This window comes from Lytechinus pictus, chromosome 16 (genome assembly GCF_037042905.1).
Source record: "Lytechinus pictus isolate F3 Inbred chromosome 16, Lp3.0, whole genome shotgun sequence".
In the NCBI taxonomy this organism is placed as follows: Eukaryota; Metazoa; Echinodermata; class Echinoidea; order Temnopleuroida; family Toxopneustidae; genus Lytechinus; species Lytechinus pictus.
The window spans coordinates 27,423,004-27,441,401 of record NC_087260.1 but is presented as its reverse complement, the minus strand read 5'-3'; the positions used below and the strand labels follow the sequence as shown (position 1 = coordinate 27,441,401).

General features: G+C 36.1%; 1 protein-coding gene and 1 long non-coding RNA gene across 2 annotated transcripts in view; one reads left to right on the top strand and one right to left on the bottom strand.

Annotated features, from left to right (window-relative positions):
• The window catches only part of LOC129279437 (guanine nucleotide exchange factor DBS-like), an 85,814-nt gene extending 73,526 nt beyond the window's left edge, over window positions 1-12,288 (bottom strand). Inside the window, exons 1-3 of the mRNA XM_064110985.1 lie at window positions 12,272-12,288; window positions 10,465-10,555; window positions 2,148-2,264 (exon numbers count right to left, since the gene is read on the bottom strand). Coding sequence (XP_063967055.1) covers window positions 2,148-2,264; window positions 10,465-10,555; window positions 12,272-12,288 — 225 coding nt within the window. The remainder of the gene's footprint in view (window positions 1-2,147; window positions 2,265-10,464; window positions 10,556-12,271) is intronic.
• A 483-nt stretch (window positions 12,289-12,771) lies between these two features.
• Window positions 12,772-14,510, top strand: LOC135157113 (uncharacterized). The gene is made up of 3 exons (XR_010296149.1): window positions 12,772-12,851; window positions 13,358-13,499; window positions 14,158-14,510. It is a non-coding gene; the product is annotated as an uncharacterized LOC135157113 (long non-coding RNA).
• The last annotated feature ends 3,888 nt before the right edge of the window (window positions 14,511-18,398 follow it).

The following is an 18,398-nucleotide window of genomic DNA, read 5'->3' as shown; positions in this document are numbered from 1 at the left end:
ATCAAACTCTTGGGTCTGTCGGGACTGGCTGGGGGAAAAACCACTGCACGGAATGAGGAGGAGTTGTTTAGATTTGTAGAAATATCATGATGCTCTAAAAGCACCACCAAAATACTAATCTGTTTTAAATGAGTGAAAAATTTCTGAAGACTTTGCAAAATCAAATGTCATTGTGGGTTTCACAAAGCTCCAATTAAATATTTCTATCAATAACATCACTTTTTAGAAATGCAAAATGCAATAATTGTGCATGAAAGAAACAGGAGGGATGTGCTGTATGACATGTACTTTCACTAGTCGTGAATAGGTACAGCATGATGGGTTTCTGTACATTCTAAAAACTTATTTGCTTTGAGTGACATATTTTGCTCAATTTTGTAAAAGACTAAAATAAACACTGGCTGACTTTCCATTCCGGGATGAGACGCTGTCACATATAATTATACCTCCTCGGTTATCTCGAGATTGCACTATATGCCCCTCAGCCGAGTCTCGGGTCATAATTCAGTGAGAAATCTTCTTGGGCAATAGTTTCAACTACATGCCCCCATCAGCAGTCAATATCTGTATGCTATTTGGACTGAGATAATCACAACTTAGATTGACTGTGTCTGAAAGGTTAAAGACTAACCCCGGGCAGGATACTGGGGGCATAGGAAAAGGGAAATCAATAATTCGTCGGGTCACGTCACTCAGAGAACCCCTGAAAGCTTTGCCGGATCTGAGAATTCCTGGTCCCTCTACTCCGGAGTCCCAATAATCCCAGCTGGCCTACATCATGTCTACATGTAGTTTTCGGGAAGAATAAAATAATTCACTTTCAGATCTTTATAACCTCTGAAGTATGTATACAAGATGTTCAGAAATGATCTGTCCCTTCCACAATCTGTGCTTCCTCTCTCCCCCTTTTCCCTCTCTCTCTCTATCTCACTCATTTATTTTCCCTGATTGCTCAGCTCGAAGATGTCCATCTCCATGACTTTGATATTGGTCAAAGTCAACTCACACCTTCTATCTTTCTCTCTGTAAATCCCTGTCAAGTTTGTGCTAATGGATTTTCTGGTGGACTCCAAAGGTCTGTCAAATGCAGCACTAACTGTTTCTCATATGCTCATATAATGTGTGGAACAAATTGAGTAATGAGTGGAGGTGATGTCTATAAGAAATGGGTAAATATTTCATCAATCCATTAGCTGCTGGAATTGAATCTATACCTTGATAAAAAAAAAATTTGTCTTGGGTACCTTTAGGAACCAAATCAAGGACACAACATTGGTTGGTTTTGTTGGTATGACTGTTGCATAAATCTGCCTGCCTCCTACAACCAGGGAAGCATTTCAAGGAAGGACATAATAATAACAGCATATTTACCCAGGGTAGCCACTTTAGTTACGAAAGCTGTTCTCCCAGTGGGCCCTATTATTATTACCCAGCTAAGCTAGGCTACCTATTCAGGTACACACAGCTTTTTGAGGAATTATTTCCTGCCCGGTACCCATTTACCTCACCTGGGTCGAGTGCAGCACAGTGTGGATAAATTTCTTGCTACAGGAAAACACGCCACGGCTAGGATTCGAACCCACGACCCTCTGTTTGAGAAACAAGAGTCAGAACCACTAGACCACGATGCGTTGGATAGTTACCATAGTAACTAAATCAAGGAAAGTTGTTAGATCTGAAAACTTGTCAGATGAAAAATGTTGATGAAATGCTCCCCAGATAGTCCTTGTCCAAAGACTATATAGGAATAACAGAAGTAGGCAACATGGTTAGCTGTAACACTGCTGGAACCCGGTGGACCCCTGTAGGCCCTGCAAAGCCTAGTAAGATAATAAGGGAATTCAGAAGTCAATGTGGTTTATAGCTACTGCCTACTGGAACCAGGTGGACCCTAGTCCAGATTGGACTTTGATGTATGGACTCCGGCCTCCAAATCCTTAACCAAGTGCCAATTCCCTCATGAGAAGGGGAGATGAGTGAACTGGCAATGGGTTAGGGATTGGGAGTAAGGAGGCCATCTATGTTAGCTTTGAGAAAGGGAGCTTCCATACATCAACTTCCAATCTGGATTACATGTAGGTGGACCCCTGTATGAACCTACAGGAATAACAGAATTCAGGAGTCAACTTGTAAAGCATCCCACTCACCTTGAATTTGAATTCATCCTTGAGGCCCTTGAAGCGCATCTCTGAGAAGGTCTTCTGGAGGAATCCTCTTGGTTTGATGACATAGACACCTTGGATGATTCCGGGAAAGTATCCCTGCTGTAAGAAACATATGGAAATAGGTGGTCCAAGCTCATCAGAGAGGGTTTAGTGGTTAGTGAGGCACTGCAGATGGCATTAGTAAGGTAGTTAGTAACTTATATTGCATAGTATAAATGCACTGAAAATAATATTAAGGAAGTAGTTAGTGAATTCTATTGCATAGTGAGGCACTACAGGTGGTATTTACGATTAGTTAGTCATTTCTATTGCATAGTATAAATGCACTGTGAATGATATTAATGTTGTATTCATTTCTAATGCACAGTACTAAAGCTCTGCAAATGTGATTTTTTTTTTATCTGCAAATGTGATTTATGAAGTAGTTAGTAATTTCCATTGCATAGGAATTCACTGCATGTATTACTAACAAATTACTAACTAATTACTGTAGTTAGTAAGTTATATCATATATTACTCTTCTGCACATGATATTATTGATGTGGTTGGTCATTTTTATTGCATAGAAAGACATTAATATTAATATGGCATTAATAATATTCAGTTTTTGTACAGCAGATATCATGTATCATTTAACATCTCTAGGGGCTTCCAAAGATACTTGGATGTTATAAAAGTATTTATTTAAATATTAATGAAGTAGTTAGTAATATCTATTGCACAATTAAGTACACGAGATAACATTAATGAGGGTATGACATAGTCTATACAGTTCATGGGAAAACTTGCATATACATGTACATGTAAATGCTAGTAAGACTACGAAGAAAATTACTGAGGTGGTTATCATATTTTCTAACACAAACTACTTTGTTGACATTATATTCACTTATAAAAAATGTTATCACTGAGGCAATGATTTATTTTAATGAATTTATTCTAAATATTGTCTTTCCATTAAAGGAAAAGAACAAATATACCAATTGGCCTATGATATTACAATGGGACAAGGTTGCTTGGAATATGGACAAGAGCCAAAAAATAAAAACAATTACTTAAATGGGACTTTATGTCTGAGTAATTTGACCTTCAGATACAATGTTTGAGTTTTCACCTTCAATTTATCAAGGGGAGAAATCACTGCCAAGATAGCTATCATTCAATTGAATGTCTTTAAATTGAGTGAAACTACAGAAAGTTTTACGTGTGACACACGTCATGAATAACATAAGGCTGTAAAATGAATCGGGTGAATCAATGTTGGTACTCTGTAAAAGAATGAAATAATTTATAATAATGTTTTTCTTCTCTCTTTTGAATGGTGATTATTAATCATTATTTATTTTCATGTTTTACAGTGCACTCAGTAGTGTTTCTAATAATAAAATTGCAATCTAAAAACTGGGCAAACAATTTTGGTGATGATATTTTGTCACATAATTGCCAAAAAGCATGAATGCTTCTAAGCAAGCAATCAAAGGGACAGACAGCTTAAGGGCCTATCCAAAGGACCTGCTAACGGGAATAAATGCCTTACTGTTTTTAAAAGCATAAGCACACCGACTTGTTTTCCATGGAGAGTTTGTAATTGAGAGAACTTCATAATTGATCCCAACGTTTCCTTAAGCTGACATTGAAGTTTTCATGGAAGGGTATATCACTAAAATTACTTTCAAACATTTACGTGTAGCTACAGTAAACTAGAGACATAACTATTTTTTACCCAAATCCATATTCATTTATTTATCATTCATAATGCCAGTTGATGGTGCTTTATGATCCGTCTTTGCTGAGCAATTAGAAACAAAGATTGATTCCATCATAAGACTAACTAGTAATCATCATTTTTACACATATTGTACACCTGTATTAATGATGGACTTCATTTTGGTGATCCATTTACTGCAGCTGTATAATTTTGTTTTTGTTTGGCTATCCAAAATAAATGTTGTTCTCAATGGCTGACCCCCCCCCCCTCTCCTTTGAAATATGATTTGTTTTTTTCTGTGCATTTGGCAGGAGTTTTTTAATAAGTCACATACCCAAGCCCCCAACTTCTGTTAAATTTGAGTCAGAAACTGACCCTGACCAGATAGTATGAGGTGGATATTAAAGGTAAGGTTCATACAATATACTCCTTTAACTCTACTTAAAAAAAACAGAAGAGTTACAATGACACTAAAAGGTGTTACAAGAGGAAAACACCTATCATTTACTCTGGTCAGTGTTAAATTTATGGTGTTAATTCATCACCCATTGGTGCTATTTTGATTTTTCAACACAATCTGGTGTTATATTCAAACTCTATGGTGTATCTTAACACCTGAAGATGCAGTCCTCTCACAACACCGACTCATGTTGTTATTCATTGGCGTTTTTATAGTATAAGGAGTCAGATAAATATTGCCAAAAAGAGCTACGATGAATATACATTTCATTTTAGGCATAGTCTTTTAAGGGACTCTGTTGTATGAAAGTGGATTTTGAAGTCATTCGTTTTTAATTGACAAAGTGATTAATGATTATTGATGATTTAACTCTAATTTTGAATTAAAGGTTTGAATGTCAGAATAAATTTGTTTTGTATTACAGTTGTGCGGGCATTTAATATCAATAATCAAGTTTCATAAAATGTACTTGTTACAGCAATCTAAGATGAAAATACCGGTCAGAAAAGAAAAACAGTATTTTCTGAGGGGAAGGGGGGTGTTCATGAAGCTTAATCATTGGTCATAAAACTGATTTCTACAACTGAATATATTCATTCAACCCCAAAATCAACTGATAAACTTCATGCTACAAGGCTATCCCACAATATGCTTGAACATTCATTTGCAAAGCTTGTAGTGAAAAACTTTGAAAGTTGTTTTTATCTTAGAACATCATCATTGTTCATAGAGTTTTTATTGTCATGATTGTTTATAATTATGAGGGTTTACAACTGTTAGAGATTATTGTGGATACCATGTGAGATGGAATTCTCATGATTTTAATTACAAAGTCAATCCATACACCTGTTTGACCTGAGTTTGTCATACAAGCAAGGGATTAAAGCTTCAGGATCTACGATAGGTAGCCATACAGAGGGTGTTCCACAAAGATTTCAATCTGAATAAAAACTGCACTTGAATATTTCAATTGTGCTTCGTACATGAACATAATGCATTGTCACATTGGTGAGATGAATGAGGTGCATATTTGAAAAAGTCTGATGGTCAATGGCCCTCTATTGACAACTTTATTACATTCTCCCAAAAATGCAATTAAGGTAAAAGACAGGCAAGAACACATCTTGATAGGCTTTGAATAGTGACAAGCCAAACTTAAAATTTCATTTGAATTCTGAAGATTCATTAATATAAAAGGACGTTAATTTAATTTTTTCAGCCTTGAATTCAAACTTTTAGGGTTTAATTCTACATCCACCTTTTAAAGGAGATGTGGATTAATTTTAATTCCAAGAAATTCAGAGTATAGTCCCTATGTGAAGTTTTCCTCATATGAATGCATAATGTTGTCTGTTCTTTTTTTTTTTTTTACTTTTTCTCTTTTTTGGGGGGGTGGAGGGAGGGGGGCTCAGGGTTGAGAATGAGATAATGAGTGTTTTCAAGTTTGGTGTTGGTGTTGTTAGTGTTTAAAGCACAATTCAGATTGCCTTTCCTAACTCAAAATCCTAATGTTAGTTTACTAATCTAATCCAAATCACATTCTTTTACAAGAGTTTAACACCGTCCCTGGCCTAGTGAGATTCATCCCAGGATGGTGTTGTGCTAATCTATTGGCCGAACACCACATCAAAATATCAACACCAAAAGGAAACACCAAACTTGCAATAAGTCAAATAACCCAAAGTGTCTGGTATACTTTTAAAACAACATTTTAGCTTTAAACAATTCATAAGGAGTATAGAGGCTGTAGATATTGGTCCATTTTCCTAGCTAACTCTCAACATCCGTCCCTGGCCTGATCTGACTGGGTCCTGCTAGAACCAATCCCTACTGAAGTATATAGGTAGAGGATGTATGCCACATATCACCGTGAGACACAGTGAGTCAGCCAGGCAGACAGTTATTATTAGCTATACTTGTGGTTTCAGTCAGGAAGACAAGTTCATCAACTAGAGAGGGCAGTATACAATGCAATCTGATTCTAAAAAATTAAGGAAGTGCTGTGGCCCAGTGGTCTAAGGCGCCTGACGAGACACATGAAAGTTTGGGGTCCGATCCCCAGCCTTGGCACCTATGCCCGTTAGCAAGGTATTTAATTGACAATGTTCTTCCATCCTGCATTCAAATAAATGGAAATGCTATAGGCATTCTTTGTATAAAAGTGTTTACAAAAAAACTAGCTGATTATTTTGTGTGCCAAAATTAACAGCAGCATTTCATGATGACCTACTGATGTCAGCAACTCTTACTGTCCTAAACCAATTTTCTATTTAAAAGGGGAGGTTAATTTTACACTTTACAGATAGGACTTAGCCTACCTTATCTACAACAAATAAAAAATTATCACTTTAAGCACTTATATATTTTAGATTCACTTTTCAAACAAAGGTAATGATAAGCCTACATACATGTATGTATTTAAAATTACCTTGTTCTGCAAGATAGACATAATTTTCACAAAGCTATAGTTATGCAAGAAATCATCATTAGATATGAGTCCCTGAAAATCTAGTATGAAAACCCTGAAGATGAAAAATTGCATTACAAAATAACATTGGAATAACTGACTAGCTCAGGTATGATGGTTAAAAGTTCTTGTATCTATACACAACAAAAAAAGTAAGTCCCCCCTAAATCAAATTGCTGTAACTTTTGAACGGAATTATTTTGAGATATGATATTCCGTAGGTGGTTTTCTACACTCATTAAGCAACTCCTGGGGAAAAATAAGATTGATCGGTTGAGTCATGCATGAGTAATTAAAGATTGAATTAAAAATGACAATTTTTGAAAGTCACAAGAGTCGTTTTTCAGATTGTGCAAATACAAAGTTGGGCAAATGTTGTCTTTAGGTGAATTTTATGGTGTTATGCTGTTTTACTATCCATCATTTAGCCACTCCACACACAATTTTGATATAATATGTTCATGGTTGAGTGAGCATAATGTATTGCAGGGGCCGCGGAAGCGGGGGGGGGGGGGGCTGGGCAGGGAGCTTCAGCCCCCTCCCCCCACTTTTTTTCAAAAGCATGAACAAAAATGTAAAAATGACCATACGATTGTGATTTTTTTGCATGGTCAGCCCCCCCCCCCCCCCACTTTGAAAACCCTTCCCCGGCCCCTGTATTGTGACGTATCATCATAGGGGTTTATGGTAGTATCCTCTACAACTTGTTAGATCATGTTAAAATTTGAAAATGTTGGTGGCTCCCCAGATTATAGGCCCCTCCCCCATTTAAAAATTCTGGACCCACCACTGATTTGTCCATAAATTAAACTGATCATGAAAAATTGTTAGGAAACGAATACATTTATGCAGTATAAAGAGTATTCATTCCTAAGTTTTCGAATGTGCTCTCTCAACCATGAAAATGTTTAAAGTTCGGAAAGTGTGTGGTGATAGAAATGATGGATGATAAAAACAATAGCAATTAAAGTCTTATTTGAAACCAAATTTGCCCCCAATATTCACTTTATTACCTTTAAAATGAGTCTGTGACATTGAAAATACAAATTTTCCCACTTTGATGCGTGCTCACTCATCCACAAATAAACAAATCGATTTCATTTTTGCACAGAATTCTGCCCATAGGTTGATAAACATTACTGCTAAATGACATTGCTAAAGACAGCCGTGAAAAAAAGTTCCACCATATTTAATAAGGGGTTACTTATTCACCCATAATGTACACAAGTCTATGAGAGACGAAGTCAAAATTTTTACAAATATGAAATGAGGGTTTGTTTCATGGACGGTTTTTGTTACTTCTGCCAATAGTTATTTCATGAAACTTCGTACATGGCTTCAGAGTAACACTATCCAAAAGGCGCGCACACCAAAATAACCATTCGATACGACACAAAGTGGGGCCAAGGCCTTGAACTTCCTTCTCATTTGCATAATTTTCAAATATTGTGTGCTCACTGATGCATTAAACATCGGGATTTTCATAAAAATCAAATCAAATGAACTATGCAAGGAGGTTTGTGACAGATATCCATAGTAACAAATTGCATTTTTTCCAATAACGTAAAAAAGAGCTAATCGCATTCCACATGTTCATTCAAGCGTGGATATTTAATTAAACGCCTTTGAATCATTGAAGCAAGTTAATTGGTCATGAACATAACGAAAAAGTTGAGAAAATATCATTTTCAGTTCCCAAAATGAACCAATACTTGCCTATGATATTTGAAAATCGTATTTTTTTTTCAATAAATGTTCATTGAACCGTGAAACGATGAATATTGTTCAAGAAACTCTTCCAAAACTAACTGTCATCATATTATATCATTTTTATTGATATAAATGTGTAAAAAATCCAATTATAGCAAATTTGGACTTGTGTTTATTCAACCATGACATTTAGCCAAAAAGGTTGTATCGTCTTTTAGAGAGTACCTTTTACAAGCCTTCTGACTATTTTTTATGAGAATAGGGAATTAGTTCCAATAAAATGGAATCAAAGTCATGATATTTGGCTTGTGACTTTTGAAAAGTGACATTTTTGCCTTCTGACGGTGCTCACTGAAGCATGAAGTGAAATACGTCCATAACGTTTACTCAGAGGGTAGCTTATAAAATTACCTACACGCTCATGTAAAAATATATTAAAAACTCGCATTGGTTCGGAAATTATTGATGTTTGTTTAAGGGGGGACTTACTTTTTTTGTTGTGTATATTTTTTATACATGAAGGATATAAAGGTTAACCTGTAGCCGCACTATAGGTTGATCAGTGGCTTAACAGACTTTTCTCAGAGATCAGTGCACAAGCAGCCAAAAGAGGGCACTATATCAAATTCAGATCGGCCAACATTGATTAAAACAAGCCAGTCCTGCACTAAACTCCATACGTACAGTATATTCATATCATGTGTATATTTCAATTTAAAACAAAACTGAGTATTGATCTTAAATATATGAAGGGAAAAAAGCAGAGTGGCTGCATAATAATTAAAGTAACAGAGAAAGAAAAGAAGAGTGAAAAGAAAAGAGATTGTCATAAAATGGTTTTAAAAAAAGTCAACAGAGATATTCAAAGGCAGAGCTAACACAAAATTACAGCTTTTTATTGACTGCACAACCATAGGTTCCATACGATTCCACATACAAATAAGTGATACATGCACGCGTATAATGCCGAACTCTAAGCATGTCAATCTACAAGCTCAAACTGTGGAGATGGATTTTAGAAAAATTTAAGACAGGTTTGTATTTAAATTTAGTAAATTTTCATCTAAATGAAATGACTATGAGAAAGTATGAAAAATAAAAGGTGTGTCACGTCAAGTATCATCTACATGTAATATCATCAAATGTGCAATAAGGAGTATTAATTATCTGTTAATGACGTGTATTAGCAGTTAGTGGTTTCATTTCAATTTTTAACTAAGAACAGTTGGTGAACTTCTGAACATACACTAGCCAAAACATATGAAATCAGTTAGTGTCAGAGCCTTTTTGGCACAAAAACATGATACATGACAATCTTTAAAAAAAACAAAGGAACTAATCTACATCTTCAGCTACACAAAATCTAAAGTTGTGGATATAAGAAGTATGATAAAGTTGCACTATCATGACAAATCTTGCACAGTATAATAAAACACTAAAGTATTAGACTAATGCATGCAAGCAAAAGGCAAAATTAGATTCTTACATAATAATCCTTCATGAAATAATATTAAAACAAAACAAATAAAAAGAAATGATTTTGTGATGGACAAGGAAGGAAAAATTCATGAAAGGAAATAAATAATTGTGAATAACATGCTATTTTCATGCTCAATACAAATTAAAAATATTCACTAAACCTAATGTTAAGCAACACTCTGTTCATTTAAATCATTATCAATTTAGTAATGAAATTCATTGGTAAATATTTAGATAAAGAGTAAAAAAACTAATTCATCTAAAACAATTCACTTTTGCAAATATAAATTTCATTCACAATATCAATGTTTTAATAATGCATTTGCTAGAATGCAGTATTATTGGGATTGTTACTGAAATTGTCAACCATAGCTGCGGAAGCATAGTTATTTCGAACATTTAGGTTTAAAGCAAATTTTTCATATTCTACACAAATGAAAAATTTTGGTTGAAGAATTTTTTGCTTCATACGTACCGCTATTCTTATCAAGGTCGTCTTGACGTCGCCCCATGAGGTCGTGGATCGATCAATGATTATAACGAATCCCCTGTCAAATTCTAGACGACTAAGAAAGAGAAGAATAAGAGAAGATTGCAAATCATTCAAATGTTTTTAACTTCTAGGTTAGGCCTGCAAAAAAGCTTGAATATGAACTGTCAACAGACTGAACAGAGAGTATTTTCATGACGAGAGCACAACAGATTGGCAGCAGAGCTTAAATATAAGAATGAAACAGCCATGAGTATGAACAATAATAACATGATAGAGAAATGGCAATAAAATAAAAAAATAAATAAAATTTTGCATAGTTTGTTACAGAGCTCTTGTAATCAGACATTCACAAAAACAACAAAGGGCATATTATACAAAAAGGGTTTTTCAATAATACTCAGAGGAAAGTAAAAAAAACTACGATAACACTCTGCACTGCAAAACAGATACTTAGCTGTTTAACATACATGTACATGTAGACACAAAATAAAAAACTCAAATACAAAATCCATCATCAAATACATAAATAACTTTTGCAGCAAAGGGGCGCACACCACTAATAGGATCCGGCAATTTCGGGAATCCCCTTTAGACCCGTACCTAAAATGACGTAATGGTTGGAAAAATATTCATATAAAATCAACGGTGCATATCTCAGCAATTTTTTTCATATGGGCATAGAGAGGGATTACTACTGGATCTGTTCAGTCCCATGGGAGAGCAGTAATTTGTCAATGCTAGATTTTATGGGACCTTAATTAGTTGCCCAAGAAACCCTGTGAGCACTGTGACTGCAACCAAGTTTGCACGTAGTCTTGGTTTGAGCCCCTGTAGCGCGAAAAAATATTGAAAAACACCCTTTCATATCTTTAGCATTTGAAGGATATTGGATACACTACCAAATGATAAAGGTGTGGATGATGTCATTTCTAAGACTTATTTTTGGCGATTTTTTCAAATCTCATTTTTAACACATGAGTCTATGGGGAAATAGTTAGTGGTGTGTGCCCTCAACAGGTATTGTGCAGTAAACAGGGCTAGTTGGATGTAATTGCTGCTGGAAGGGAAACTGATTAAAAAGAAGGTGTGCAAACACTCTGAATAAATGCCTGCCCTGTTGTTCTATCATGAAAACCCAATTGGCAGCTAACTAGGCACCATTTTCTTCAAAATACTCAAACAAATATAAAAATGCCACTTTTGCCATTGACTTTGTATGTAATTTTGGCACTCTCCTACATTGGGGTCTTAAATGCAAGACTAGCACGCGCGTAGTAATCAGAAATACGTGTAGATCGTAGACCAAAACATAAACAGGCCAGCACCGACACCGGCACCTAGTTTATTGTTAGTAATTCTCTTTCAACATCTTCCTAAGATAGGATTTTCAGTCAAGTTAAAAGGAATAACATGGCAAGGTAAAATTTGAAGTTTTTATATGGAATTTTATAGCAATGAATGTCTGGTTACTGAAATTCATTACAGAGGGCAAAACTTACTATTATTAATTAATGTTATTTGGCTGTAGGCCTACACAATCATGGCTGATCCACATCAGGAATGGTGTTCCAAATATTCAAAACTATTGGACAGTAAGACAGAAAAGAGGGGAAATGAGCCGTCGGCATGCTGGCCATTTAAAGGGCGAACAAAAAATGGGTATGGCTTAGTGGATGTGAACATCCCAGCCCCAGGCAGCCGTAAGACCACTAGGCATGCCCATCGGCTTGTGCTGATGACAAGGTAGGCGATGACTTGGGAGGTTTCGTCTGAGCTCCATGCCTCTCACCTTTGCGGTAATCGCATCTGTGTGAGGCCAAGCCATTTAGTGTTTGAGAGCCATGAAGAGAACAAACAGCGTCAAATTTGCCATAATTTGAAAACTTGCCAATCCCACGAGCCCCCTTGCATCATATCAGCCTGACTTAAGTATCACTGTGACTAACTGAGACTACAGTGAGTTTATTAACTAATTTTAGGGAAATTAGGCATAGAGGTCTGGGCCTAGACTACATAATTATTAAACAAATAAAGTGATCCAAAGTCAAGATCTAGTTTCCCCTTTATCGCAGATCTTTCTGTCATAGGAGTGATCACTTTGAATAGATATGTGAGTGTTTTCTAATTGTCCCTTCACATAAGAGTGGAAATTGCTGTCATCTTTCCACCTTTTTACCTTTTGATACAGTTTGTATTTATACTCCCTATGTGTAGCTTTGGACTTAATTGCTGTCATCTTTTTACTTCTCTTTCTCCAGTAGTCCCTTCTCTGCTGCAGATGCAAGAGCTTGTGTCGAAGTCTTGATCCCCCTTTCACTGGAACCTGGGCAGCTAAGGCCTTGTCAAGGATCGATGCGGGGCCCCCGTTGGTAAGTTGTATTGCAGAATGCTCTCTGTTTGCTTGATTTCTGACATAGGTAGTGGAATGCTTTGGGTAGGTTACTCTGAAAGCAGAATTCATTGACTCTGCCTTTTGTGTTGACAAATTAAACCGTGTTCTCCTGAGGGTTTGAGTGGACAGTCTTTGACGTATTGTTCCCAAAATTTGTTGCTGATCTCTCATATTAAGCGTTATCCGCTGTCTAAACTCCAGAGGTAAAAAGGGAAATTTGAACCCTCCGTTACATGCTAGGCTCTGGTTCCAGCACAGTTCATGATTTCCAGTATAACACAAAATCATTGCCTCCCCACATCTTTGCAACTGTTCTTCGTATACTAAAATGTCCCCTGATTGATTATGTGCTGAATTTAATTCAGCTTGAACCCTGTAAGCAATGTCGCCTGCCATTGCTCTCTGCTGCTTGTCTCTCAGTCTTGAAGTTTTACCTGGGAAAGTATTTTTGCTTAGAGTAAGTCTTTCCAATTTTTTACACAGAGACCGCTTCAGGTGATTGACACAAAGGTATGATGTTGGATCTACACCAGCTGCGCTCTTCATGACTTCTTGGACTCCCCTGTGAAAGTGTCCATCACTATCGCTAACAACACCTTTGACAAGTAGCTGCGTTTCATCTCCAGTAAGTAATTTTTGTGCACATTTTTGTCCACCAAGCATTTCGTCCCCTATGTTATCACTCATCTTTATTGTGGCTGTACACTTAGGATGGTTAGGGCAGGCAGGTTCTTTTCCTTGACCAACTAATCTCTGGCCTACTCTACAAAGTTTGTTTGTTGAATTGTAAGTTACAATGTACTTCTCCGGGGTCACATTTTCTGTCACAACATCACGAGCTTGAGTCGCTGGTGCAAATGGTGTTCTCCCCTTTGCATGGCTGAGAGGTATGTTATATTGTCTGTCAATTTCTATGTTAATAGGTGTATTTCTGTCCATCCCTCTGTACTCCAAAATGTCTTTCACCTTCCTGCGCTTTTCTGCCATATCCAATTCATTGGCAGCGGCCAAGATATCACCACATTTGTTAGCTGTCTTTTGGAAACCGCTAAGTGATCCGGTTGGAATACTCATTGCTGTTAGAATCCTGCTTGCAGCAGCATTTGCAATACTGCTTTGGTATAGCCCCACCTGTAGAGCCATGTTTGGTACAGCAGTTTTTCTCCCTGATTCTGTTTTATCAATCTCTCTGAAAAACTTTAGAGCGGTTGATTCAAATTTACAAGTCCTGCACCTAAATACGACAGTAACTGCAATTCCTCTTATCTTTTCTTTTTCTTCAGGAATCATCCAGTCCATGTTTGAACACCCAGGGCTACAATGTGAATGCTGTTGGCAAGCTTCATTGATGGCCATGGTGAGCTTCTCTACATCAACAATCCGATGACCGACAGCTGAACCATCAGTGGATGTCAACATTTTTGCCAGTGGTACAGAGTCTTCTGATGTCTTTGGCCTGAGAATCATGGTTGTAGAAGAGCGACTGACAGGTTGATCATGCTTGTGAAGAAAGTTGCCACGCTCATCACGGGACATTGTGCGGTCCAAGTCCTCTCTTGTTAGACGTACATATTTGGTCTTGAGAATACTGTTGGAATTACCAGCTTCCCACTTCAGCCCCTTATTCCATGCTCTATGGCCAGGTACAAAAAGGTTCTTTCGCTTGTCAGATAGTTTCTTGGGGCCCATTGTGACTGCTTTTGGTTTGGCAGGGAAAGTTTTCACTTGTATTTATACACTTTTCTACTGTGCATCCTCCCCCCCCCCCCTCCTCCCCACAATAAGGAGAAGAAAAAAAAATCACAATTATGTCATGATTTCCTCCCTATTTTACAGGGAAATCATTTCTTTTTAACCCAGAAGGGCAGCAGTGACGTATTTTGTAGCCAGAATTCCATGAGTACTTCCATGTCCTTCACCTAGTTTACATTACACAATTGTTATGGTGACAGATTCATATTCCACACTGGCCAGCAATAAATGTCCCTTTAGTATACTACTGAATCAATACTCTGGATCATGATAATAATCACAATGTATTCAGCTATCATTCTCTGTCATTTGGCTCTTCTCAATAACCCCCTCCCCCTCTCTCTCTCTCTCTCTCTCCCCCCCCCCCCCCCTCTCTCCCTTTCCTCCTTCCATTTTTCATCCCTTTCTGTCAACATGTCACTCATTTTCTCTGCCTTCTGTAAAACTATGAATGTTATTACACACAAGGCACTTAGATTTGCTTTTTCTTTTGTTTTTATTGTTTTTTCTCTTGAATTGTGATATTAATTTCAAGTGATAATGACTTGGAAAAATGAATCAAGTACTATTAAAACACATTTACAACATTTCAAAGGTGATGATTATCATTAAATTTCAATTCATGAACATGGATTGAGCTTAAACATTACAAAATTTTCTTATAGGTGCATTGTTTCAACATTGTGTATTCTGTCTGTATTATAACCCTGGAGAGACAATGTTTATTCCCTGATCAGAAGAGAACGTGGTCTCCAAAAAAAAAAAAAAATTAACATTATGCATATGATACCCTAAGGTTGTGCCAAAAAAAAAAATTCCCAAGTTCAGTGAGAATCGCACCCTCTGAAGGGCGCACACCACTAATAGGATCCGGCAATTTCGGGAATCCCCTTTAGACCCGTACCTAAAATGACGTAATGGTTGGAAAAATATTCATATAAAATCAACGGTGCATATCTCAGCAATTTTTTTCATATGGGCATAGAGAGGGATTACTACTGGATCTGTTCAGTCCCATGGGAGAGCAGTAATTTGTCAATGCTAGATTTTATGGGACCTTAATTAGTTGCCCAAGAAACCCTGTGAGCACTGTGACTGCAACCAAGTTTGCACGTAGTCTTGGTTTGAGCCCCTGTAGCGCGAAAAAATATTGAAAAACACCCTTTCATATCTTTAGCATTTGAAGGATATTGGATACACTACCAAATGATAAAGGTGTGGATGATGTCATTTCTAAGACTTATTTTTGGCGATTTTTTCAAATCTCATTTTTAACACATGAGTCTATGGGGAAATAGTTAGTGGTGTGTGCCCTCAAGACTGCCTATTTATTGAAATAGCTCCATCTATGTCATGACTCAGACAGGCATGTCATTAAAATGTATCCCTCATAATAAACAAATCCATGCCAGAGCAATCTTCATGCATATCAGACCTCCAATAATTGCTTGGATTGTTATCATAGTCCAATCTAGTGTGTCGTGATATAGTAATTACTATCACATCCCCTTATTATTATTGATTGACAGGGCTTTTCACGTGTAATAATTTTATAACCATGATATGAAATAATTATCACATAATGAGATATTATCATATTGAATGAGATGTATTTTTGTATGATATATTTATTATTGCTGGCAGGAATGCAAAGATGTTTCCTAAAGGAACTATTTGAATTGTATTCTCTGACGTTATAAAATATGAAATAACACCTACAATCATTTTTTTTTCAATCAACTAAGAGCATTTATCATTTTACAAGTACACTGTAAAATTCCAGGCTGCAGGCATAAATGCTTTTAGAGTAGGCAACCAATCTCGACTTACTACATCCCTATAGCAAAATATTTATTCAATGAGGAAAATTGGGAATGCCACTTGAAAATTTCTCTTTTTAAAAACTGTCAATGAAAATTGAAAAAAAGGCTTTCACTGCTATCAGAGGTAGATATGAACTTACAATTTTAATAAATCAGTAAAAGTAAATAAGCAGAAGTAGTATTAGTAATAGTAGTAGTAGCAGCAGCAGCAGGAGTAGTAGTAATAGTAGTAATAGTAGTAGTAGTAGTAGTTAGTAGTAGTAGTAGTAGAAGCAGCAGCAGCAGCAGCAGCAGCAGCAGTAGTAGTAGTAGTAGTAGTAGTAGTAGTAGTGGCAGTAGTATTATAGTTATAGTAGTAGTAGTAGTAGTAGTAGTAGTAGTGGTAGTAGTAGTAGTAGTAGTAGTAGTAGAAGTAGTAGTAGCAGTAGTAGTAGTAGTAGTAGTAGTAGTAGTAGTAGTAGAAGTAGTAGTAGTAGTAGTAGTAGTAGTAGTAGTAGTAGTAGTAGTAGTAGTAGTAGTAGAAGTAGTAGTAGTAATAGTAGTAATAGTAGTAGTAGTAGTAGTTAGTAGTAGTAGTAGTAGTAGTAGTAGTAGTAGTAGTAGTAGTAGTAGTAGTAGTAGTAGTAGTAGTAGTGGTAGTAGTGGTAGTAGTGGTAGTAGTGGTAGTAGTGGTAGTAGTAGTAGTAGTAGTACATGTAGTAGTAGTAGTAGTAGTAGTAGTAGTAGTAGTAGTAGTAGTAGTAGTAGTAGTAGTAGTAGTAGTAGTAGTAGTAGTAGTAGTAGTAGTAGTAGTAGTAGTAGTAGTAGAAGTAGAAGTGGTAGTAGTAGTATTGGTAGAAGAAGAAGCAGTAGTATGTTGTTGATGCTGTTGTAGAAGTGTTATTCTTCTTATTTAAGATTGTTGTTGTTGCTGTCTTTGATTTCTATTTTAATTTTTCTTTTTGCTTTTGTGTTGTTGCAGAAACAGGGTAGTTGGCGGTGGTATGCTACTTAATTTTATTTTCAATGGTTTCCAACCACCCTTTAATGGTAGGAGTAAATGAGAAAAATAAAATGGGGCACACAACAAGGGAGAATGGAGGGGTGCTAAAGTGTATCTTGTTCATCAGTTTGATATATTATTACAGAGACTCCTTGGGGGTAACTAGTGTCATTCCGATCCATTAATACCCTGGTAATTCCCACAAGCAAAGCAAGCTATGAATAATAATACACACATCAATATCACAAAGGCAGCACAAGTGACATGCAAAATGCAATTAATTCACAAGTTTTGCCAGACTTCCATTGCAGCACCCCAACATATTGGCTCATTGACAAATTTGAAGAAGGTTGTAAGAGCCATGTAATATCAATGTCACTTACTACCTTTTTGTAATCACTCTATACACTGTCAAAAAACTAGTAGTTAGAGATGTATGGCCAAGGTGATCCCAGGTATATAACATGACTTGGGAAAATATATGATCCTTTTTTTTTAATTGTTAATACTACTGGTCTTAATGAAAACTCATTTATTTTATTTTTTTTAAACTTAATCAATGAAGGTAAAAAATTAATTAATCGATAACTTTCATTCATTATTCATTTTTGTTTTCATATCAAATAATGTAAATACATATTTTTAAAAGCTCTTGAAAGTATTTCAGCTATTTCATATATTAACTACTATGACTGTAGTTGCAAGAAGAAAAAGTTTTGATGTTTTCCTACAAAAGGGGAAAAACACAATGTTTATTTTTTTTTGTATATTACATATACACCAACCTATCTTGAATAAATCAAGAACATATTAAATTGAAATAGGTTTAGTCCTGTAAACATATAAAACAGAAAAATAGCATAATTTTGATTTAACCTCTGTTTGAAATATTTAGGGTGCAGTTATTATTCTATTTCAGGTAGTTTTGTTTATAAAGTCCTAATAAAACAATAAACCAAAATTGATG